This window comes from Kogia breviceps, chromosome 15 (genome assembly GCF_026419965.1).
Source record: "Kogia breviceps isolate mKogBre1 chromosome 15, mKogBre1 haplotype 1, whole genome shotgun sequence".
In the NCBI taxonomy this organism is placed as follows: domain Eukaryota; kingdom Metazoa; phylum Chordata; class Mammalia; order Artiodactyla; family Physeteridae; genus Kogia; species Kogia breviceps.
The window spans coordinates 50475288-50501828 of NC_081324.1; the positions used below are offsets into that span (position 1 = coordinate 50475288).

Below are 26541 nucleotides of genomic sequence, written 5' to 3' on the forward strand. Positions count from 1 at the left end.
CCATTTCATTCTCCCATTTTGAATGTACCAATTTACTTATCCATCCAACTGTTGATTTTTTAAATGAGAAAATTGATATAAAACTAGGAAGAAGGCCAAGATTTACTAGTAAAATAGTGTCAATGCTAAGAACAAATATTGCTCAGAAAAGATACTAGAAGATTCCATTAAACGAAATAAAGTAAAATTTTTAGCGCTCTGGCAGAAGAGCCATTCCACTCACCCAGAGTTGTCGCTTATTACAGACACGTAATGCAGTAAACCATCCATGTACGTCTGCGGAGATGTGAAAATTGGGCTGCTGCTGTCCCTGGGGCTCAGTTCAATGTGGCCATCTTCCAGGGTGACTTGTAGGCTGCTTGCCTGAAATCATCACAGAACATACCCATCAGTGCAATCCATCTGCATTTAATGATTATGAATGTATTAATACTGAATATATGATCAAAACTAGGGGGCTTCCCTGGTGGCGCAGTGGTTGAGAATCCGCCTGCCGATGCAGGGGATACGGGTTCATGCCCCGGTCCGGGAAGATCCCACATGCCGCGGAGCGGCTGGGCCCGTGAGCCATGGCCGCTGAGCCTGTGCGTCCGGAGCCTGCGCTCCGCAACGGGAGAGGCCACAACAGTGAGAGGCCCGCGTACCACCAAAAAAATAAATAAATAAATAAAAACTAGGTACACAGGATGTTTTGACCCCAATGTTTTGACTTGCTCTTTTGATCTAAAGATTATTTTTGAATATTTGGACTCCATGTTTATGAATATAAAAATCTTAAGCAAATTATTCCAACACTGATGAATCTGTCAAAAGCATTTTATGGACCTACATTCATAAACCACCTTAATTTCTCCATCAATTATTTTTAAATAAATTGATCCAGGCATTCCTTTTTTAGAATTTTATTTATTTAATTGATTGATTGATTGATTGACTGGCTGCGTTGGGTCTTAGTTGCGGCATGCGAGCTCTTTGTTGCGGCACGTGGGCTTCTCTCTAGTTGTGGCTTGTGGGTTTTTCTCTCTCTAGTTGTGACACACAGCCTCCAGGGCATGTGGGCTCTGCAGTTGTGGCACATGAGCTCAGTAGCTGTGGCGTGGCGGGCTTAGTTGCTCCATGGCATGTGGGATGTTAGTTCCTTGACCAGGGATCGAACCTGCATCCCCTGCATCGGAAGGCATATTCTTTACCACTGGACCACCAGTGAATTCCCTTAATTCTCCATCAATTATACAAAACAGTTAAAATATTTCTAAATTTTCCTATTTTCACTTTCATTTTGCTGAAGCTATTTTCATCAGCATCGATGTTCTTCTGAATACATTTTTACAACAAAGACTTGATTCATAAATTTTTTTTCATAGATGATTACAACGATAGCTTCTCTTCAGTCGTGAATTTTTTACTTTCGGATCCTAATTTCTAGGAGGTTCAATTTTCCAAGGTCAAACTCAACTCTGAAGATCCAAATTTTGGCAAGATGATTTGATTCTTTTTGTCAATTCTTAATTTTAAAAAATGTGTGTAGTTTAAGCAGTTGTCATTTTAATTTTGTTAATTTTTTTTCCTACCAGGTACAATTTTTGCAGTTTTCAACCAAATGTGATTCATCAGTGAGCTTTTAGCCTAAAACAATTTTTTTAGTGTGTGGTTGTAGCCATTGTCAATTTCACTTTATGTTGATTTTTTCAATTGGCAATATTCATTATAAACTGGATAAAAGAAGGCTAATTGAAATGTATTCCTTAGCTAATCGATTAAGAAGTTTAGGGCAGTGTTCCTAGGATATTTGAAGGGTTCCTGCATTGTCCAGGATTGATCTCTTCTTTTTTTTTTTTTAATCTCATCTTTTGCTAAGCCCATTCTTCCCCCTGTTTTGGACCATTTTGTATATTGGGTACTAAGTGTCCCCACTCTTGGTAGAGGAAACAAGGAGTGTGTGTCAAAAGAGCTGGGTCAAAACATCCTGCTCTGATGGAAAAGCCACTCTCACAATCTAAATGTTGGCATGTGCTTTTTCAGGGGTATTTTTGTTTGTTTTGTTTTTAAAAGAAGATCTCGAACTGCTGATGAACAAAGATAGCAAGAGAGGAGAAGCGTTCTACTACGACATAACCACAGAGGCAGCTACGTCCTTCCTTTCAACATATACTAGTTGTCCGTTGTGCTGGCAATCCTGAAGAAACAAATCCAAGAAGAACAGTGTCCTACTTCTACTTCTATTTTAAAATCCCACTCATTCCACCAGGCGATTTCTGAGTAGTAGTTGACTTTTACGCCTACATGACCATACCGGCTAAATCCCCTTAAGTTATAGAATCTCTGTGGCTTGCCGTACAGGAACAAAGAGCAAAGGACCTTACTCTCTCCCATTCTCTGATGTAAATATTGTCCAACTAGCTGCTGCTGCTAAAAATGGAATCTGAAGAGCTACCTTTTGTGGAATAACAAAGGAATGATGGGGATACATTCTGATTTTTCTCTTAGATCTAAAAATTAAAGCTACATTATTACTTATAACAGTTCTAATTCACCTTCACTCACAAAATATACCTAAAAGAATGAAAATGAGTTCATGAATACACACAAATTCAATTCTGTAAACTATAATGTATTTTCTAAGCCTGATTTCTTTTAGGACCTACCCCAGGATGGGCAACAGCTTCCATGTTTGAAATCCACAATAGCATTTACTATGTGAGGATAGATAAAATGCCTAACAAATTAACCTTCAAAATCCCTCTATTGTTTTGTTTGTTTGGTTTGGTTTGGTTTGGTTTTTTGCAGTACGAGGGCCTCTCACTGTTGTGGCCTCTCCCATTGCGGAGCACAGGCTCCAGATACGTAGGCTCAGCGGCCATGGCTCACGGGCCCAGCCACTCTGCGGCATGTGGGATCTTCCCCGACCGGGGCACAAACTCGCGTCCCCTGCATTGGCAGGCGGACTCTCAACCACTGCACCACCAGGGAAGCCCCCTCTATTGTTTTTGACATCAAACCTTGAGTCAGGTTTAAATCTTGTTCAGTATTCATGCAATATTTCATACCCCTGTCTGATGATTTAATAAGATGCCACTGGGTTGAAAGGTCTGAAACCCAAAGGAGGCCTGGAAGTGGCTGGGCAATGGGAAGTCCAAATTGGTGAAGCTCAACTGTCCTCCCCTGGAGAATGAGGCAGATCGCACGAGCTGAAATGAAAACACGGAATAAATTACTGGCACTGTAATCATGTCACAGCTGAAATACAGTATCTAAACCTATGTCACCTCACTTGAACCAATCCACGTGATCCATGGGAAGAAATAGTTTGCTTGTCTGCATGGTAATTTACCAATCATCTACGTTTTTGTGTGTACAGCTGGTATTCCTACTTTCCTACAAATTTAATATGCAAGGCTGAAGAGTTTTTGCAAGTACGTGGGGAGTGTAATAAATGAACCAGTTCACAGTAACACTGTGTGCTACCAGAAAACGTCAGAAGTTGGTGTGTTAACGAATGCCAAGCATGGATTAGCTGGAGAGCATTCCTTTGCGAGGTTTTGAACTCTTCGCTTACCTTCCAGTCTTCCGAGCACTTTTTTGTTACGCCCACAGTATCATTCAGTCTAACAACACCAGTGGTCTTCTTCAGATTTTTCACGCAGCCTCGGAAAGCAGGTGTAGAAATGTTAAACCTGATGTGGGATTCGAGAAAAGGAAGAGATGGACCACAGCAGGCTTGACGGGGAACTGGAGCTGAAACACGGCGCTCATTCCCTACTACTTCTCACCCACAAACAAGTATGTGTTTTACAGTTATCTCTTCTCATGGGATTTCTAGAATGCTACTTATTTTGTGATGCTAGGGAAATCTATTTCCTTTCTGTGTGATTTGTATTCTCGGCTTTAAAAGTGAACACAACAATGTTGACAGAAGAATGGCCAGCGTCCCCAAAAGGTATAGAGACATAGAAGATGTACAATATCTGGAATTGCTCCTCCATCCCCTCCCAGAGCCATGGTAATGCATCATGAATTAAAAGTATATTAATAACTCAATATACTATAAATATTATATAAATATATATTCAATATTAATAACCTAATAAGTAACTTATAAGAGCCAGAAATACTATAGAAAACTTCTTGCTCTTTTTTTTTCCTGCCCACGTTTAAGTCAGCCACTGTAAATGCAGAAGAAACAAACTGTTACTTTTTGGTCCTAGTCAATTATGAAAAATGCGGCTTGGTATTTAATCAGTGCCAAGCTGGAATAATGGAAAGCATTGTCTGGCCTCATATGCTGTATCCACCACCTCCTAACTGTGCAAGCTGGGCAAGAGGTCATTGTGAAGATTAAACAAGTTAACATCCGGGAAGTGCCTGGAACCCTCTGTGGCCTGTGGTCATGAACATGCACTCAGGAGGTGCTTCTAAGAGGTACTGCTCTGGAGCCACGGACTCTGGAGCCAGGCTGCGTGGGTTCAAGTCCTGTCCCTGCTGCCTTCTCTGTGCTTCTGTTTCCTCGTTTATACAATGTGCATGTGGTAATCTGCTTCCCGGGGTTGTCCTGAGTTTAAATGAGATATTACGTGTTAACACACTCAAGTGGTAGCCGGTACAGAGCAAGGACTCAGTGTGAGATGGCATAGTCTGTAACTATCCCCATATCAGTGCATCATTATAACGAAGCAATTTCTAAAGCAGCTCTTCCTACGTGGCTGCTTTGACATTTCCCCTGTGATTTGACTTTTGGATCTGTCTGGAGCTGACGTCACACAAAAACATTCACATACATGAAATGACTGAAGTCTGGGCAAATATTTGTGTTTCTTAAGCAAATGATGTACTAAGGTAAACACAAAGCTGACTTCATTATAAATCCCTAAAGCAGCTCACTTTTCCAAATAGAAAGGAGTCTGCCTTCATTTTTATTCAATTCATTGTAAAGAGTTGAGCTACATGTAATATGCATAAAATTAAATTTCATTAAAAGGAAAAGGAAGAAATTAATCCCCACTGGCATTACAGCACGAGCTTGATTATTTTATAAAGTTGGCTTCCTGCCTCAGGAAAGGAGGAAAGTTCATATCCATTGCTGGAGCTTGTCTATTTATACATATATTTAGATGCATTCTCTCTTGGGTTTCAACATGTTTCAGACTCATCAACATCTCCTGATTCCTTTTTTCCGTAAAGCATAGGTTGGAGGAAGAATAAGGTGGCAGAAAAGTAAAGGGGAAAGAAAGGCCACTGACAGACATGGAGCACCTGTTTTGGGCAAAGTACTATGATCTGATCCTCACAATAACCTTTCGAGGGAGATATTTTCTTACCTGACATTATTAAGCACTTATCATGTGCCAGGCACTGTGCTAACTCCTTTACTCTGAATCTCACAACCACTCCAAGAGTTAGACCATCACTATGACCACGTTACAGATGTACAAGGAGGCTTGGGAAGGATAAGTGACTTGGCATGAAGTCACACAGCAGGAAGCGGGCAGCACTGGGGTCTGTGTGGTCAGCGTGTCGCACAGACTTGTGTGACTTGAAGCCCTTGCTCTTTACGCTTATACAGTTGTGTACCCACAGCACTGGAATGATCCTGACTCTTTCCTTAAGGAACAGTTATCTACAGCAGAGGTGTTAAGAGGAAAGATTTATTTCCACTATTTTTTGAGGTGTTCTTTTTTTTTTTTTTTTTTTTTTTTTATGTAGTACACAGGCCTCTCACTGCTGTGGCCTCTCCCTTTGCGGAGCACAGGCTCCGGACGCGCAGGCTCAGCGGCCATGGCTCACGGGCCCAGCCGCTCCGCGGCACGTGGGATCTTCCCGGACCGGGGCACGAACCCGTGTCCCCCTGCATCGGCAGGCGGATTCTCAGCCACCGCGCCACCAGGGAAGCCCGAGGTGTTCTTGTTACTCTGGTTCATCTGAGGGCCTAGAGTTCCACGTTTTCTCCAGGATTCTGGGTCTGAACTCACTTGCTAGAGGAACATGACTGCGGAGGAGTGTAGGTTGTGGCATGAATGGGTTAGTACGCTGGGGTATGTGTACACACCGTGGGCCAATCGGTTCACAAAAGCTTAGCCAGGTCCAACCTGCCGTGGGCAGATCTCAGAGAGCGTAAGAGCAAAATCTAATCCCAAACTCCATGTTGGGTATTAGTAAATGCCCAACAGATCCCTGCCTGATGTTTACTTTTTGAATTATTTTCATTTTAATGTTACATTATTATACTCTGTGATGCAATGATGTAGGTCCGCAGGAAGTATTTCTTGTTGGTCTGAGGCCCTCTGGCATTATTAGGGAGGATTTGCTCTTCTCCTGGGAAGCAGATGGGATTAACAGATTGTGACTTCTGACTGTAATCCTAAACAAGTCATTCCAAGATCTGGGTCCCCACTCCCAGAAGGTACACTACAGGGAGAGAGGAGAAAACACCACGCCCACAAGCTCTCTTGTCAAAGCTACTGTATTTAGAGATTACACGAAGCTTGCTTCTCTCCACATTAGGTTCAACCACTGACTGTCTCCCACTAATGCCAGGGGTCAGTACGTCTCTCTCCTTTGAAAGAATTGCTGGGTTCGCGGGAGAAATCCTCTGTGACCCGCGTCAGAGGGGCTTCTCAGGACTCTGAACCATCAAGGACAGCACCAGAGGGATGAAGCGGGGCCAGAAACAGCTGAATATTGTTCAGCATGTTTCTTATGAGAGAGTAAAAGCTCAGTGAAATCTTTCAATTGGCCTCTCTTTCCTGTATGTTCCATGTCATTGTGGTTTGAATCAAAAATCAAAGTATAAACTTGCCCAGAAAAAGGAAACAATCCCTGTTTGGAAGACCTTAAAACAAATGACTAGGAAGATTCTATATGTCTATCTGTACATATATGTATAACAATATCCATGCGTATTTCTTTAAGGGACAGAGATAAAAAATCAAAGAAAGGTTGAGTGTTGACTTAACCCAAGGTCACCCCGCTATTTGGTGGTTGAGCCAAAACTAGAACCATTTCTTTGGATCCTCACCCACTACTTTTCTCTAGTAAACCTTGCTTGGTTGGCACCCACATTGCTGTCTGTGGACCTTCTGCTGACACCACACAGAGGCAAACCACCAACCAGTGGCTCTCGTATCACCGCTGAGAATCCCTCACGGCCCTGGGAGCCCACCTGCCCGCCTAACCTCAATGGCCACCTGTTCCCAAGCTTCGTTCATCCTTTCTCCAGCCTGGTCTTCTCTGCAAAGGTCCAGGCCTTCTGTCCACCCCCTTCTGGGCATCTCCACCTGCTGTCTCCTGGGCCTCAGCCTTTCTGAGACTGAACTCACTGCCCTGTTTCTCTACTGGTGCTGGCCATCTGTCCAAGCGCTAGATCAAAGCCCAGGTGTCCCTCTTGAGTGCTCCCCGAACCCAAGCAACAATTTAGCACTGCCCATCCACTGCCCTAAGCATATTGGGACTCCACTTCCTTTTCCCCATCTGCGCTGTCATTTCTGTGGTCGGGCCACCCGCCTCTCTCACCTCTGTTACACTCATCTTCCAACCTTTCTACCTGCCTCTGCCTTTTCCCTCTTAATCCAATCTTCTCCCTGCACCAGAACAAGCTACTGAAAACCCAAATCTGATCATGTCCTTTCTCTGCTGAAGCCCCCAGTGGCTCCTTACTGTGACTTTCAAGATCATCTGTGGTCTGGCCCCTGCTTCCCACACCAGCCATGTGTGGCATCCCTGGCCTGCTTTATGGTGTCCTCTTGAGAGTTCACACTTTCTCCAGTTCTTATCTCCTCACATATGTTGACTTTCATATGTCAGTGTCTTTCAGGTCTAGCCAGAGACCACTTTCCCGATATCCCAACTGGGTGGATTTCCTCCCCGGGCCCTCTATCACCCTGAGCTTCCCCTCTGATGGCACTGGCCTCATTCTGCTGTCTCCCTTCCGCTATACTTGAGGCTCTGCCCTGTTCGTCGTTGTCATCCCAACACAGACCACACTGCCTGATGTCACTAGACACCCAGTGAGTGCTTGTGTAATGAACAAATGAATGATAGCCTCAGATGTGTGCCATGGCGCTACCTGAGGTTACTCTATTTATTACACTGACTTGAGTAAAACCAAGATTACTGGCCATTCATAACTAGCTATTCATGGTTGAATTGCTATTTAACACTGATAATATTAAATATTAATATCACCTCTTTGGCTCTCAATTTCTTCATTAAAGTGCAGAGGTTACATACCATGATCTGCACGGTCCCTTCCACTTCAAGGAATCTAGGGAGTAAAGATACTCACTCCCAAACTCTATCAAAGTGCTGAACTTTCTCATCCACATTTCTGTCTTGGGGGGCAACCCCTAACAACTGTAACACAAAGATTAGCGCCTCCATCCTGAGTCTGGACAGCTGCTCAAATGTATAAGGAATTGAGAAGAAAGACCACCTTTGCACAAGACCTCATACATCACACCTAGTGCTCCTTCCAACTGACTAATAACAGCAAGAGAGTTAACTCGCCTCAGATCTTGTATAAGAGTAATCATCACCAAACGTTTTGGGAGTGTTCTTGGGTTAGTCATGAGGCTGTACCACACACATCATTGTCAGCTATCTAAAAGCCTTTTTTGTAGGATGCAAACATATTAATAAAATGTAAAAGTTATTTTTAAGTGTATCCTCAAAGTGGTGTTCGTTTTTCTCATTCAGATTAAGCTTTACTTCCATTCAAATTCATTTAATTTATTCATGTATTCATTCATCCGAGAAACAGTTAGGCCCCTAGTCCATGCTCAATAAACATAAGGGGGTGGGTGATACAGATGTACCTTCCATCCTAGGAGGTACTTCCTGAAGGAGTGGCCCCAGCTTTCAGTGTCCAGGGCTGCCTGTCAGGCCAGGGGCTACCTGCTCTCTTCTCTGTGTCTTCAAGGGCCCCAGGCCACAGACCCTGTTCTTACTGGCAGCGTTGTCAACACCAAGCCTACTCCTCGTGGATTCTCTCCTCCCAGGAATGACAATGGGGGGGTGGCACACAATTCCCCCTCCCGCCCCCCCCCCCCAACCTCTTTCAAATGGCCAGTCCCTTTATCCAGTATTCACAGCCTGTTACTCTGTTGGCTAACACTGTTAATACTGAAAAGTTAATTCTTTGTGTTTGCTTTTTGTTAGAATTTTTAAAAGGTAGACCCCACCACTTCCCTGGTGGTGCCATGGTTAAGAATCCACCTGCTAGTGCGGGGGACTTGGGTTCAAGCCAGGGAAGATCCCACATGCCACAGAGTAACTAAGCCCGTGAGCCACAACTACTGAGCCCGCAAGCCACAACTACTGAGCCCACGCACCTCAACTACTGAAGCCCGCGCACCTAGAGCCCGTGCTCTGCAGCAAGAGAAGCCACCGCAATGAGAAGCCTGCACACCGCAAGAAAGAGTAGCCCCCGCTCGCCGCAACTAGAGAAAGCCCACACGCAGCAACGAAGACCCAACACAGCCAAAAATAAATAAATAAAATCTATGTTTTAAAAAAAAGGTAGACCAATCAGTAGTAATCATAACTTTTAAGAGAGGTGATCTGCTTCTTTAAAAGAAAAAGAACATCTTACCTTTCCCTGATTGAAATTGGAATTCCTCCCAGATAATATGTGCTGAAATCAAGTATATCACCTTCAATTTTAATGCTTTGAGAGTCCACGTTAATCCGCATAAGTTTCTGGGCTTTTCCAATTTTGATCAGAATCTGAAATAAAGGAGAGATGAATCAGCAAGCAATGAGAAATATAAGAATCCTATTCACAGTGGTTCAGAGCTCTTATGTGTTTGCTTTCCTTCAGGTTCATTTATATACATGGTATATATACATGGGTTCTGAGCAGTAGCTCATTTGCATAAAATACTATTAAAACACTTAAATAGAAATGTTTGCTTTTTTTAAAAAAAATTTTGTTATTTTTGGCTGTGCCACGCGGCTTGTGGGATCTTAGTTCTTTGACCAAGGATCAAAACTGTGCCCTTGGTAGTGAAAGCGCAGAGTCCTAACCACTGGACCACCAGGGAATTCCCAAAATGTTTGCATTTGAAATTAATCACGTTTTATCTGAGCCACACAGATGTTACATATTTCATGCCCCAAATGTTCAGATTTTAAAAGGACATGTCTTGGGGGCTTCCCTGGTGGTACAGTGGTTAAGAATCCGCCTTCCAATGCAGGGGACACAGGTTCGAGCCCTGGTCCGGGAAGATTCCATATGCCGCGGAGCTACTAAGCCCTTGAGCCACAACTACTAAGCCTGCACTCTAGAGCCTGTGAGCCACATCTACTGAGCCTGCGTGCCACAGCTACTGAAGCCCGCATGCCTAGAGCCCGTGCTCTGCAACAAAAGAAGCCACAATGAAGCCTGTGCACCGCAACGAAGAGTAGCCCCACTCACCACAACTAGAGAAAGCCCGCACACAGCAATGAAGACCCAACACAGCCAAAAATAAATAAAAATAAAATAAATAAATTTTTTTGAAAAAGGACGTGTTTCTCAGTTAATAACTATAAGTTCATCTGGTAATAGAAAAGGGTTCTGAGCACTGACTAAAAGGACTAAGAACATTTAACAATTCAAGTAAACAGACTCGAGGGATATACCAAATGATCTCTCCCGTCGTTTATGATGCTTCTAATTCCTTTTTCTTTTGGTTGCTCTGAATTCAGTTTGTATCGCACCATGAGACTGCCATCTTCTATATTTAGAGATATGAAGCGATCCTAGAGCATGGAAACAATGTAGATTACCACAAGACTCGGGAAGAGCTAGAATGCTGGAACCAGGGATGCTCTCAAATTCCAGACTGCTCTCAGCTTCAGCTGCCTCCTTAGTCCAAAGGAACAATAGTGCTGTAATATCCAACTCCGAGTACGGGTATGATGGTTAAATATTGCAAATCATGTTAAACATCATATACAGTGGTTGGCACACAGAAAGGAAACAATAAATGCTAGCTATTGTCATGATTTTGTTTTATAACAATCTATAACCAGCATGCAAAAATGGAAACTGAAAAGCTACAGATCATTAATATCATTGGAAAATATGACTGCTACCTGTTGGAGAGAGGTAGGTCTTCCTCAAACCCCAAACATTTTCCACCATGTGTTTTCTGACATATTCCTATGTCTCCTCTAGCTTTCACTTAAGTGTTGCTTGGGGACCCCAAATAGGGCCTCTTCCCTCCCATTACTCTCTTTGCCTTGGCAATCACAGTCACTTCTGTGGTTTCAATTCAGGTGTGCCCATGAGCCCAAATATTTTTCTCCAGCCTAGACCTGTCTTTTCAGGGTCAGGTCTGTACATCTGATTGCCTAATTGCTATTGCTTGCATGCCTCACAGATATCTCAAATTCAGAATATCTCTAACAGAACTTATGTTCTACATGACTCCCAAGCCTGTCTCTCTGCCCTTCACCCTGTTCTCTTCTCCTTTCTCTCTCTCTCTCTCGTCACTAATCACCTTGCTGAGCCAGCCACAAACCTACTAAGGGTCATAATTGCATCCCCATCATGGTGTAAGGTACATACTTGAGCCCGCCATTTCCTTAGTGGAAGGGTAAGCTGAGAAATGTCTGGTATAGGACTTGGAAGTTGGCTCTTACACTGTTTCCTAATGAAACTCTCTTTGAAGTCTACTTCCTGAGTCCTTACCTAAAAGGAAAATCAGTCCTTCTCTGGATCCTAAACCTTGCTCTTAGAAGCCAGTGGGGGTTCATCACACTCATAAATAATAGAATAGCATCAACTCATCCTACTTAACAGCAGCACTGGAGATAATTTTCTCTTATCTGTTTACTAATGGCATTTCATAAGTTTTCTTCTACTATAAGTAGTATTTCTGGTTCTTAGTCTCCCAGAACTTCAAAATGTAATACAAAGAAGACCTTGTTCTGGAAAACAACTGCCTTGCTCTGAAGATGCTGTGTGACTGCTCAGCTCTCTGCATTCTTCAGGCAGGTCAGGACCTCCCCAAACCATCAGAACTGGTTCAGCCTTGGAATCTCCGGAGGGGTCTAGACCAACCCCAGAGAAGAGAGTTGGACCAGGTCTGTGTCCCTACCCTGCAGACAGAAGGGTCTGGTAAAATCCCAAGCTCCATATCAATCCTACATTCTCAGACTGGAGATCCCACGGGCTGATCCACATTTCTCCACAAATACTACCTATGCAGCCGCTACAGAAGCACTCGACTCTCAGGAGAGGTTAAGTCCAGCACCGTCTACCAGCAGATGGCGCTGACGATCACTCACAGACGGTCACTTTTGGCCTTTTCTAAACTAGGAGACTTAAGTATGGCCTCTAGGAACCTCAGCTGCTTGAAAACAGAGAAGCTTCCTAGACCTGGCAAGTCAAGGGTCAGACAGAGACAAAATCCTATACTGCCTGGAAACAGTCCGACCAAGAATCAAACAGCAGGAGGTCAAACAGTCTAGCTTTCAGAGACCCCAGGAGGTCTAACGTTTTTTAGATAGAAAATAAGTAGATTACTAGGCAGATAGTAGTTTTCAAAGAATAAAACTGACAACACAAAAGAATGGGAAAGGGGCAATTTCTCCCACATTTTGGTGGCATCTTCTCAAATTCCGGATTACTTGCCTTACTAAAACACACACTCGCACAGGCAAAGAAAGTAGAATTGGGCCAAGGGAAAGAATGCAGCTAACATTTGCACATTGTTTTTCAAATCCGTTGGTTGTTTGTAATAACCCAGTTACCCCCAAATTGCTCAAATGAATGGACGTATTTGATAGTATTTGGATGCTTGTTATAGATTACCTGGTTTTCTGCAAAGAACAGCAAACCTCTATCCATGGTGGTCTGAATTGTCTGTCCAAAGGTTGGGAAGGGAGCATTTGGTTGAGTTGGAACTCGAGCATAGCCTGTACCTTCAAAATAATTTTTGTCTGATTCTTCCTTTCTCCTGTGAACACCAATCACTGTAAGTTAGAACACAGCAGCAAAGGACTGCCAGGAACGTGTTCTTATTAATACGAGAGGAAAAAGGGAGCAAAGCCCATGCAATCGAGTTGTCATGATTTTGTTAAAGAAGAGAAAATATCTTTTTAAAAAAATTTTTGTCGGAGTAGAGTTGCTTTACAATGTTGTGTTAGTTTCTACTGTACAGCAAAGTGAATCAGCTATACATATACATATATTCCCTCTTTTTTGGATTTCCTTCCCATTTAGGTCACCACAGCCCACTGTTTCTCCTGGATGTGCTCTTACACTCTATGATGATCAAACCCTAGCTCAACCCTAGAGATGCTATTTAGGAGTCCCTTTTGAAAATGTCTACTTAGCAAGATGTGGCCCAGCAGCTGAAGATCTTGCAATATAAGAAATTATTAACTTGAAATATAATTTTATTCTGAGTAGTAAATAGTCAGTCTGTCTCATATTAGAATCTTCCAAATCTTTTAAACTATAGGGTAGGTCAGGAGCTCAAGGCAGCAACTTTCTTTTTTTTTTTTTGGTAGTATGCGGGCCTCTCACTGTTGTGGCCTCTCCCGTTGCGGAGCACAGGCTCCGGACGCGCAGGCCCAGCGGCCATGGCTCACGGGCCCAGCCGCTCCACGGCACGTGGGATCCTCCCGGACCGGGGCACGAACCCGTGTTCCCTGCATCGGCAGGCGGACTCCCAACCACTGCGCCACCAGGGAAGCCCAAGCAACTTTCAAATAGATTCATATGCCAAAGTCATGGCGTACTTTATGGACCACGATTTGTTTTTTGAAGTTTACAGTAAATAAATAGCCTGTGTCTACATCAGGTACCAACTAATGCTGAATATTTTGTGGTAGGAGGCACCAAAAATTGAAGAAAGATTTATTTTTTCAAAATTGAGAAAATTCTATAATCTAATATTTTATACAAAAAAGGAAAAGACTTTTTCTTATTTAATTTATATTCCTTAAATATCAATTACACATATTTTATGTAATATAACTGCAAGCTACCGAAATCACAAAGAGACACCAGCTTATAGGTTTTATTTACCTTCTACAAGGCTCCACTTTTGTTGTGTTGAGATTGAAAGTCTTTTTGAAGTTGTACAAGCTCAGAACATTTTCATTGAGGTCATCTAATTCAATACAACCTTTGTATGGAGGGAATCTCAGTCTACTAGGAAGCTAAAAAAAAAAAACAAAACCACAAAATCTTCCACTAATTGAACAAAGGACAATGAACAGGCTGACCAGGAAACAGTATAACTCTATCACTTTTAACCATCAACATAGCATAGGGTGTAAGCATGGGGACCCTAGAGCCAGATACTCTGGCTTTGCTATTTTCTAGCTGTCTGATCTCGGGCAAGTTATTCAACCTCTTTGTTTCAGTTTCCTCATCTGTGAAATAGGAATGATAGTGATGCTTGTTTAAATTAATATACTTAAGCCTAGATCACTGCACATAAAAGAACTCAATAAGTGTTAGCCATTGTCACTGGATATCCTGTAAGAATACATAGTTAAATCCATTTTGTATATAATTGATTAAAACATCATTATGCCAAATTAAATTTTAAATATTTTCATTCCATGAAAAAACATTCACACTTACTCGAAAATCAGATGGGTAACCTCCAACATAAAATACAATATTTTCAGGATCCAAATCAAGGAGCGTGTTGCTATCCCCACTATCCATGTCATGGAATTGAGGTGTTTCTGGCTTACTGGATGTGGCTTTTCGGGTGTAATTAAGCCTTGCAAACTGATAAATTCTGTTTAAAAATAAATTAGATAATAAAGTTATATAAACATTTATGAGAAGATGAAAGAAATCAAAGCCAAAATACTAAAAATGGGGTTCAGCAATGCATACAACGAAAGTTTGGCGAGTATAGGTCAGATTAACAAAGAGCAGTAATCAATCAGACTCGCACCTCTGGAATTTCACCCGGTCCATAACTGCCTCCTGAGTTTCGCTCTTGGTCAAGGTCTGGTCCACTTGGAGTTCAGCCTCGCGTTCTCCCAGGTTGTAGACGCTCGTGAGCTGGCCATCTACGACTGCCATGCCTATGTAGTCCTTGGAGGCCTGGAGACAAAAAGGCCACCTCAGAGCACTTCACATACTGAATTCTCTCAACTTCCCATCCCAAGAGAGCGCATTTCTAGTAACTAACAGCTTTCATTCAGTTCACCCTGGGCAGACAGAATGAATGAGGTGCATCCTGGTATAAGATAATACAGACAGCGCCGTTTATTAACAATGTCTGGGCTGTTTTTGCTCACGTTATCATGAGGGCACTCATTTATCCACTCCTCCATTCTCTCAATCTGCAAATATTTGCCAAGCACCTGACATAAAGATGAACCATATACGGGTTCAGGCCTCCATTCGATTTTGTTCTGGTAAGGGAGATAAACCATTTATGTTATTCCTGCCCCATACAAGGTCCCCTCAACACTCTGGGCACGCCTGTTCACCCTATGTTATCACGGTCAGCTACGTATGTACCTTCCTTCCCTGTTAGAATGTGGGCACCTTAGGTAAAAACACATTTTTGAAAACTGTGGTAAAATATATAACAACATGAAATTTACCATTTTCACCTGTTTTAAGTGTACATTAAGTACATTCAGGAAACAAATTTTTGTTTATCATAAATACAGGGTGTGGTACCTAGTAGGTATGTGGTATAAATTTGCTGAAGGAGCAGAGTCATGTGCATTTTGCCGTAATACAAAGCAAAAAGTCATGTCATAAGAAAGTTACAGATAAAGTCCCAATACCTTGAAACATGAACGGGTGACCAGTAATAGTGCTGATTTTAGGAATCCTTAAATACGAAATCCACAGTGACAGCCAACCATTTCCTAATTGTCCAGAATTTTTCAGAACCATGTTTCAGGAGTTTCTTTTCCAATCATGTAGAATAACCTAGTCGGTGATTACCTCTTCCTCTGACACTTAGGTGGAATAGATGTATTTTAAGAGGAGGGATTAAAAGCTAAAATAAACTATTTGAAATGCCTGTAACGGTGGTGGTTTAAAGAATTTAGAATTATAGAGATGGGGCAACTGTATTTCTTACTAATGAGGCAGGAGAGGCTGCATTTCACTCCAGGCCTCATTCACAGATGGTCCCCACCCCAGACACATGGAAGGGTCTGCGGCTGGGTGCCCTGAGAAGAGGACAGAGTCCAGTGCTATAAGGAAGAACTACTCTGATCTCCATGAAGCCCTGGTACTGCTTCCCTGGTTGTGAGGGGAGGGGTGCTGATCTTCAACCCCAGGTGTGGATGTGCTCACGTGTACACACATGTGTGCCCACAGGGCCAGGCCTCTAGATCCCCCAGCCAAGGACAATCGGTAATTGACGGGAGATCCCCCTGTGGAGCCATCAGAGGCGGTGGGATTTCCTCCTGCTGTGCCAATGGCAATGACACAGTTGTGTCACGCATCTCAAAAACCATATTCTGTTTTAAAAACAAGAGGAACGTCAAAGCAATACTTACATCTTTATTTCCGAGGTACATCACAAACATATTCTCGGTTCCCCCACTTTCTGTTGATTCAGGTCTTTGGAGAAACAAAGAAAGAGATGTGTATCCTTTCAAATCCTCCAGGTCATTTGGCAGCCGCACTTCCACTCCAGATTTACCGTTGAACCTCATGGGGATGGCGACCTGCGAGGGACAAGATCCAGGGTGTTAGCTGTTCCAGGTGAGGAAGGTGAGGGTGCTCAAGGTGGTGGCTTGTGACTGCGTAGCTGCTCCCAAGTTGCTATGATAGGAAGCAAAGGAGTGTGGATGTCTCCTAGGCCTGGAGTCCACACTCAGCTGCATGCGGAATAAAGCATTTGTGTTCTTCCTGCTTCAGCTGAGGGGCTTTGGGAAGCGTGTTTAGTCCTCTGTGCCAGCAACAGTAATCATCATAATAAATTATTACTATTATTATCACTATGATGGTTATAATATTAATTTGTATTAACCCTATTGTTATATTTCTATCATAATAATATATTAATATAGAGAATAATATGGGCTTTAGATAATATATTATTATAATATAGGGTATTATATTTATAGGGTTTTAATACATGTTAATAGAGTTAATATAATATTAATATAATAATCCTGTTATTAATGTTATTATATATTATAGTATAATATAAAACATTATATGCAAAATATTATTAACAATAGGGTTATGATATTAGTATTATATTAGCCTTAAATAGGTATTATAGCCCTATTAATATCTAAGATTAACATTATATAAATATAATAATAATTATTATTATTCCAAGCCTAGAAGGTTTTTGTGCAAATGAACTAACATATATGGAAGCACTTAGCATGATGCCTGGCATAGAGTAGATGTACAATACATCAAAAATATTTTTTTTAAAAAAGAACTCTTTAAGGAACCATTTGCCATTAACATATTACATGTTATGTCTGCATTTATTATAGGCATTCAGTCCTTAAAAATATGTGCATCAGGGTTCTCTAGAATATGTTTCTTAAACTCAGGGTGAAGGACTATTTTTTCTCCTCTACTCTTCCCTGGATCAATACTTTTATAAAATATATGAGAAATTAAATTACTAGAAAAATGAAATAAAGGAGGTATGCAAAATACACATCCACTGATCCCATGCTTGGATGTTGAAACAATTCAAATTATTGAAAGTTTCTAAACATTTACTCTCAATTTTGTACTTATATATAACAGAGCAGTAATAAAAGTTCTCTGACTAGCTCTGGTCTTTGGACCCCCTTGGGTAGCTCTGCATTAAAACACAGAAAATAAATATTCTCTCACAATCTAAAGAATAACTCTAGGAATGACACTTACACCAACTCTACATTTTATCTCCCAAGCATTTAAGTATTTATGGAGGACGTTGTACATGCAAGGCATCAGGCAGGGGGGCTTAGTGATGCATGAGTTGTAGTCTCTCCAAGGTGCCCATGACTGATGGAGCGCCCCTCCCCTCCACTCAGAGGCTTATTTTATACCCTTCTCTTCTACTAGCCCTCTACCCTCCATATACCCCACACATCCTGAGTCTATCCATGCCCTTATGCTTTTTGTCACCTGGAAAACTCCTACTCATTAAAAAAATTTTTAAATTAAGAAAACATTTTTGGACAAGCCTCTTAGATAGCCTCATCCACCAGAGGGCAGACAGAAGAAGCAAGAAGAACTACAATCCTGCAGCCTGTGGAGCAAAAACCACATTCACAGAAAGATAGACACGATGAAAAAGGCAGAGGGCTATGTGCCAGATGAAGGAACAAGATAAAACCCCAGAAAAACAACTAAATGAAGTGGAGATAGGCAACCTTCCAGAAAAACAATTCAGAATAATGATAGTGAAGATAATCCAGGACCTCGGAAAAACAATGGAGGCAAAGATCAAGAAGATGAAAGAAATGTTTAACAAAGACCTGGAAGAATTAAAGAATAAATACCTAGAAGAATTAAAGAACAAACTAACAGAGATGAATGATCACTGAAATGAAAAAGACACTAGAAGGAATCAATAGCAGAATAACTGAGGCAGAAGAACGGGTAAGTGACCTGGAAGACAAAATGGTGAAATTCACTGCCACGGAACAGTATAGAGAAAAACGAATCAAAAGTAATGAAGACAGCCTAAGAGACTTCTGGGACGACATTAAATGCAACAACATTTGCATTATAGGGGTCCCAGAAGAAGAGAGAGAGAAAGGACCCGAGAAAATATTTGAAGAGATTATAATTGACAACTTCCCTAACATGGGAAAGGAAATAGCCACCCAAGTCCAGGAAGTGTAGAGAGTCCCAGGCAGGATAAACCCAAAGAGAAACATGCTGAGACACATAATAATCAAATTGACAAAAATTAAAGAGAAAAAAAAATTATTGAAAGCAACAAGGGAAAAATGACAAATAACATACAAGGGAATTCCCATAAGGTTAACAGCTGATTTCTCAGCAGAAACTCTACAAGCCAGAAGGGAGTGGCATGATATATTTAAAGTGATGAAAGGGAAGAACCTACTGCCAAGATTACTCTACCTGGCAAGGATCTCATTCAGATTTGACAGAGAAATCAAAAGCTTTACAGACAAGCAAAAGCTAAGAGAATTCAGCACCACCAAACCAGCTCTACAACAAATGCTAAAGGAACTTCTCTAAGTGGGAAACACAAGAGAAGAAAAGGACCTACAAAAACAATCCCATAACAACCAAGAAAACGGTAATAGGAACATACATATCAATAATTACCTTAAACATGAATCGATTAAATGCTCCAACCAAAAGACACAGGCTCACTGAATGGATACAAAGACAAGACCCATATATATGCTGTCTACAAGAGACCCACTTCAGACCTAGGGACACATACAGACTGAAAGTGAGGGGATGGAAAAAGATATTCCATGCAAATGGAAATCAAAAGAAAGCTGGAGTAGCAATACTCATATCAGATAAAATAGACTTTAAAATAAAGAATGTTATAAGAGACAAGGAAGGACACTACATAATGATCAAGGGATCAATCCAAGAAGACATAACAATTATGAATATATATGCACCCAACATAGGAGCACCTCAATACATAAGGCAACTGCTAACAGCTCTAAAGGAGGAAATCAACAGTAACACAATAATAGTGGGGGACTTTAACCTCTCACTTACACCAATGGACAGACCATCCAAATAGAAAATTAATAAGGAAACACAAGCTTAAAATGACACAACAGACCAGATAGATTTAATTGATATTTATAGGACATTCCATCCAAAAACCGCAGATTACACTTTCTTCTCAAGTACGCATGGAACATTCTCCAGGATAGTTCACATCTTGGGTCACAAATCAAGCCTCAGTAAATTTAAGAAAACTGAAATCATATCAAGCATCTTTTCTGACCACAATGCTATGAGATTAGAAATCAATTACAGGGAAAAAAATGTGAAAAACCCAAACACATGGAGGCTAAACAATACGTTACTAAATAACCAAGAGATCACTGAGGAAATCAAAGAGGGAATCAAAAATACCTAGAGACAAATTACAATGAAAACACAATTATCCCAAGCCTATGGGATGCAGCAAAAGCAGTTCTAAGAGGGAAGTTTATAGCAATACAAGCCTACCTCAAGAAACAAGAAAGATCTCACATAAACAATCTAACCTTACACCTAAAGGGACTAGGGAAGGAGAACAAACAAAACCTAAAGTTAGTGGAAGGAAAGAAATCATAAAGACCAGAGCAGAAATAAATGAAAAAGAAACAAAGAAAACAATAGCAAAGATCAATAAAACTAAAACCTGGTTCTTTGAGAAGATAAGCAAAATTGATAAACCATGAGCCAGACTCATCAAGAAAAAGTGGGAGAGGATTCAAATCAATAAAATTAGAAATGAAAAAGGAGAAGTTACAGCAGAAATACAAAGCATCCTAAGAGACTACTACAAGCAACTCTATGTGAATAAAATGGACAACCTGGAAGAAATGGACAAATTCTTAGAAAGGTATAACCTTCCAAGACTGAACCAGGAGGAAATAGAAAAAATGAACAGACCAATCACAAGCACTGAAATTGAAACTGTCTTTAAAAATCTTCCAACAAACAAAAGTCCAGGAACAGATGGCTTCACAGGTGAATTCTATCAAACATATAGAGAAGAGATAACACCCATCCTTCTCAAACTCTTCCAAAAAATTGCAGAGGAAGGAACATTCCCAAACTCATTCTATGAGGCCACCATCACCCTGATACCAAAACCAGACAAAGACACTACAAAAAAAAGAAAATTACAGACCAATAGCACTCATGAACATAGATGCAAAAATCCTCAACAAAATACCAGCAAACAGAATCCAGCAACACATTAAAAGGATCATACACCATGATCAAGTGGGATTTATCCCAGGGATGCAAGGATTCTTCAGTATACGCAAATCAATCAATGTGATACACCATATTAACAAATAAAAACCATATGATCATCTCAATACATGCAGAAAAGCTTTTGACAAAATTCAACACCCATTTATGATAAAAACTCTCCAGAAAGTGGGCACAGAGGGAACCTACCTCAACATAATAAAGGCCAAATACAACAAACCCACAGCAAACATCATTCTCAATGGTGAAAAACTGAAAGCATTTCCTCTATGATCAGGAGGAGCAAGACAAGGATGTCCACTCTCACCACTATTATTCAACATAGTTTTGGAAGTCCTAGCCACGGCAATCAGAGATGAAAAAGAGATAAAAGGAATACAAATTGGAAAAGAAGAAGTAAAACTGTCACTGTTTGCAGATGTCATGATATTATACATAGAGAATCCTAAAGATGCTACCAGAAAACTACTAGAGCTAATCAATGAATTTGGTAAAGTTGCAGGATACAAAATTAATGCACAGAAATCTCTTGCATTTCTATACACTAATGATGAAAAATCTGAACAAGAAATTAAGGAAACACTTCCATTTACCACTGCAACAAAAAGAGTAAAATACCTAGGAATAAACCTACCTAGGGAGACAAAAGACCTGTATGCAGAAAATTATAAGACGCTGATGAAAGAAATTAAAGATGACACCAACAGATAGAGAGATATACCATGTTCTTGGATTGGAAGAATCAATATTGTGAAAATGACTATACTACCCAAAGCAATCTACAGATTCAATGCAATCCCTAACAAATTACCAATGGCATTTTTTACAGAACTAGAACAAAAAAATCTTAAAATTTGTATGGAGACACAAAAGAACCCGAATAGCCAAAGCAGTCTTGAGAAAGAAAAATGGAGCTGGAGGACTCAGACTCCCTGACTTCAGACTATACTACAAAGCTACTGTAATCAAGACAGTATGGTACTGGCACAAAAACAGAAACATAGATCAATGGAACAGGATAGAAATCCCAGAGATAAACCCACGCACCTATGGCCAACTAATCTATGACAAAGGAGGCAAGGATATACAATGGAGAAAAGACAGTTTCTTCAATAAGTGGTGCTGGGAAAACTGAACAGCTACATGTAAAAGAATTAGAACATGCCCTAACACCATACACAAAAATAAACTCAAAATGGATTAGAGACCTAAATATAAGACTGACACTATAAGACCCTTAGAGGAAAACATAGGAAGGACACTCTGACATAAATCACAGCAAGATCTTTTTTGATCTACTTCCTAGAGTAATGGAAATAAAAACAAAAATAAACAAATGGGACCTAATGAAACTTAAAAGCTTTTGCACAGCAAAAGAAATCATAAACAAGACGTAAAGACAACCCTCAGAATGGGAGAAAATATTTGCAAATGAATCAATGGACAAAGGATTAATCTCCAAAATATATAAACAGCCCATGCAACTCAATATTACAAAAACAAACAACCCAATCAAAAAATGGACAGAAGACCTAAATAGACATTTCTCCAAAGAAGCCATACAGATGGCCAAGAAGCACTTGAAAAGCTGCTCAACATCACTAATTATTAGAGAAATGCAAATCAAAACTACAATGAGGTATCACCTCACACCAGTTAGAATGGGCATCATCAGAAAATCTACAAACAACAAATGCTGGAAAGGGTGTGGAGAAATGGGAACACTCTTGTGCAGTTGGTGGGAATGTAAATTGATACAACCACTATGGAGAACAGTACGGTGGTTCCTTAAAAAACTAAAAATAGAATTACCATATGATCCAGCAATCCCACTACTGGGCATATACCCAGAGAAAACCATAATTCAAAAAGACACATGCACCCCAATGTTCACTGCAGTACTATTTACAATAGCCAGGTCATGGAAGCAACTTAAATGCCCATCAACAGACAAATGGATAAAGAAGTGGTGGTACATATATACAATGGAATATTACTCAGCCATAAAAAGGAACGAAATTAGGTTATTTGTAGAGATGTGGCTGGATCTAGAGACTGTCATACAAAGTGAAGTAAGTCAGAAAGAGAAAAACAAATATCGCATATTAAAGCATATGTGTGCAACCTAGAAAAATGGTACAGATGAACCGGTTTGCAGGGCAGAAATAGAAACACAGATATAGAGAACAAACGTATGGACACCAAGGGGGGAAAGTGGTGGTGGTGGGTGGTGGTGGTGGTGTGATGAATTGGGAGATTGGGATTGACATATATACACTAATATGTATAAAATGGATAACTAATAAGAATCTGCTGTATAAATAAATAAATAAAATTCAAAAAAAAAAGAAAACATTTTATGAACACACAAAAAGAGACTATACCTGCATATGCATGACCTTCTTAAGAAATTAAGCATTACTGCTATGACTGAATCCCATCATGTATCTCACCCTGTTCCCAGTCTGCTCTCCCTTCTCAGAGGTCACCACTACACTGGATTTGGTTTCCCATGCCCAGTTTCTCATGTGTGTTTTAATATTTTTACTAAATATCATTTATCTATAAACTGTAACTAGTCTTATTTTCATAAGTGACAGAGCAGAGCTCAAAACAAGGCAGTCTGCCTCGGTTAACCAGTTCTAAGCCACTGTGCTATTTATACACTTCAAATTATGTTCAGTAAATTAGTGAATGAACATAGAAGGGCAAAAGCTAGAAACATGCATTTTCATTTGCTTTTTATAAGATGTGTATGGGTATGAAGAGGGTACTTTCTGCCAAACTGTGCCTTAGGCTCTTTGTTTTTCTGCTAAAGATTTTGTGTTGGAAGTCATTCTCTTTCCTAAAAGAAAAGGCATATTGTTAGGTTCAAAAGATGTAATATTGAGCCTGGAAATCAACCATGGTGCCTCCAGGGCAGTGATATTCTGACTTGGCTTTCCAACTCTCTATCTCCAAATATCTCATAGGGAAGTGGCTGAAAAATACAAGATATTTCATTTACATTATTTTAGGATAAAACAAATTGTTAGGGAGAAGCATAAGGAATTCAAGTAAATAATGTCAGATTAAAATTAGAAAGGCTGATGGAATTTTCCAATGAAGGAAAATTGCTGTAATCTCCTATTTAGAACACTGCTCATGTTGTTAGGAACCATTCCTCCGTCCTCAATAAAAGTGGATTCTACAACTTCCAAGTTAAAATGAGAAGGTTGGTCTTTTTCAGTATCATATCTGCATATTCCAATCACAACCCTTACTCGAACTTGCAATAACACTTTACCAACTGGAGCCTGGAGGAGAATCCTGCTTCCTGTCTGTATGAGTCAGTGAGAAGGAAACTGCTCCAGGTCCTTGATGTACCAGATCATCTAAGGGATGAAGATGATGTGTACTTTTGAAGGATGACAGGAAGAAATGAAGTTGCACATTGGGAGCAACCAAAGAATTATGGCAAGAAAGACAACCAGGGGGCTTGGGCGCAGTGGTTGAGAATCTGCCTGCCAATGGAGGGGACACAGGTTCGATTCCTGGTCCAGGAAGATCCTACATGCTGCGGAGCAACTAAGCCCGTACACCACAACTACTGAGCATGTGCTCTAGAGCCGGTGAGCCGCAGCTACCGAGCCCACGCACCACAGCTACTGAAGCCCGCGCGCCTAAAGCCCATGCTCCACAACGAGAGGAGCCACCACAATAAGAAGCTCACGCACCGCAACAGAGTGGCCCCCGCTCGCCTCAACTAGAGAAAGCTTGCGCACAGCAACAAAGACACAATGCAGCCAAAAAATAAATAAATAAAAAGAAAGACAACCAGTTCTTGAGTACATAGATATCTTTCCTTTCTTAATGAATGGAGTAACTTATCAAAGAATGAGCCTTGGTGCCTGGCAATGTGGGAACACACCCACCTTATTCGCAGCATCTCTGGCCTGCTGAATTAGCTCCCGTATGCGGTCCATGTTGTCAGAGATGTTGCCCAGTGGCAACAGCTGTTGGTTGATACTTTCAATCTTGCTCAAAAGATCAGGCAGTTTGTTCGTTAATTTCTTTACTGTTGGTGAGATTACAAAACAGAAATTTATCATTATGAGTTGAGAAAAGGTTAAATACAGATGTTCTCATTGATAGTACTTGTCAAGTGGTATGTCTGGGTCCCAAACGTTGGACAGGATGACTCAGAATCAGGTAATACATTTTCTATAATATAGAAATATATATTATACATATTTCTATATAAATACATCATGGATCTTATTCTGCAATCTAGATATCAAATCATCTTTCTTGACCACTATAAAAAATAAATATTTGCTTTTTGATCTTTAATATTAATCATAATTCAATTCCTCATGATTCAGGGACCGATATCGCCACCCTATAAAAGGGAAAATCAATAGCAATGTTCATGGATTTTTTTCAAAAATCCTACTTGGTCCTTTTAACTAACAGAATAGCCATATTTTTGAATGGATTATGTGAAGTTGTTTTTAATATTTTAATTTCTAAGATCAGAGTTTACCAGGGAAAAATTAAAACTGAGCAAAGCACATACTGATGGAGAAAATGGATAATATGTCCTGGGCAGAGAATGCCTGCTACCTGAATTATCTGCATCAGTGAGAGCCTTGCTGAAGTCTTCACTCCCGGTGCTCCCATAGGTATCCTTAATTCTTTCCACGTCTGTCTGAATGGGGTTGAGCCCATCTAGAACATCATTTGTGATGTCGTTGGCATTTCTGACCATGCTCTTTGCACTATTGATTATACCAGCGATGTCATCTAATGCACACACAAACGGGGAGGGGTAAGTATCTAAAATGTTTGACAAAAGAAGCCAAGTCCAGTAGGTTAGGGAGCTGCTGACCTCTCTGTATCCCACGAAGATCATCGCGGATGGTCGTGAGATTGGTGTCTACCAGCCCTTTCTGAACGGCCATAATTTTCAGAGTTTGCTGCAGGTTGTTGAGAGCCGGACTGATTTCTAAAATACAATAAAGCAGCAAGAGGCAATTACCCTAAAGATCTTGATCCTCTGTGGGTATTGGTGACCCCCGAAGTAGCCAAGGTCTGCACAGCATTGAGCAGACCTGCATCTTAGCAGTCATCCCCGAGATGCCCACTGCATGCCCCTAGACCCACGGGTCCTCCAGTTACAGAGGCCAGGAGCATATAGAGCCTGTGGTACCAGGCTCCTTGGAAATGCACATGAGGAAAGGGAGAGGCGTAATAACTCAGAGGGAGGCTTAACTTCCACTCTGCTCAGGGCGAAAGTCTCTGCTTAGCAAAGAAAAGGGATGTGTCTGTCTTGTTCGCTGCTGTGTCCCAGCACATAGTGCTATGTCTGCCACTCACTGGGGCTTAATATTAGTATGTATTTATGGAACAAACGAATGAATGAACAAATGAATGACTAATGCATAAGGGATGCCCCTTCAGTCAAAAGTACAGTAAAGGAGTGTTGTTAAGAGAGCCTCACTGAAGCAAACTCACACACACAGTAGGCATTGCTTCTGCTCATTTCCAAACTAACAAATTTAAGGACATTTAGTGAAAGGAACAGAGTTCATAGACATTCCTAGCTGATAATATTGCCACTTTGGGGTCATGGAAAATGACCAGTGAATGCTTTAAGATCAAGTTGATGATATATGGCTTAAACT

General features: G+C 40.8%; 1 protein-coding gene across 2 annotated transcripts in view; it reads right to left on the reverse strand.

Annotated features, from left to right (window-relative positions):
* The window catches only part of LAMA3 (laminin subunit alpha 3), a 239848-nt gene that overhangs the window by 20051 nt on the left and 193256 nt on the right, over positions 1 to 26541 (reverse strand). For both annotated transcript variants that reach the window (XM_059040920.2, XM_067015192.1), the window contains 13 exons: positions 25746 to 25862; positions 25481 to 25660; positions 24790 to 24932; positions 16480 to 16650; positions 14904 to 15055; positions 14579 to 14741; positions 14015 to 14148; positions 12794 to 12938; positions 10615 to 10734; positions 9584 to 9717; positions 3557 to 3674; positions 3048 to 3188; positions 224 to 363 (listed from right to left, as the gene is read on the reverse strand). In XM_059040920.2, the coding sequence (XP_058896903.1) occupies positions 224 to 363; positions 3048 to 3188; positions 3557 to 3674; positions 9584 to 9717; positions 10615 to 10734; positions 12794 to 12938; positions 14015 to 14148; positions 14579 to 14741; positions 14904 to 15055; positions 16480 to 16650; positions 24790 to 24932; positions 25481 to 25660; positions 25746 to 25862 (1858 nt within the window). The remainder of the gene's footprint in view (positions 1 to 223; positions 364 to 3047; positions 3189 to 3556; positions 3675 to 9583; positions 9718 to 10614; positions 10735 to 12793; positions 12939 to 14014; positions 14149 to 14578; positions 14742 to 14903; positions 15056 to 16479; positions 16651 to 24789; positions 24933 to 25480; positions 25661 to 25745; positions 25863 to 26541) is intronic.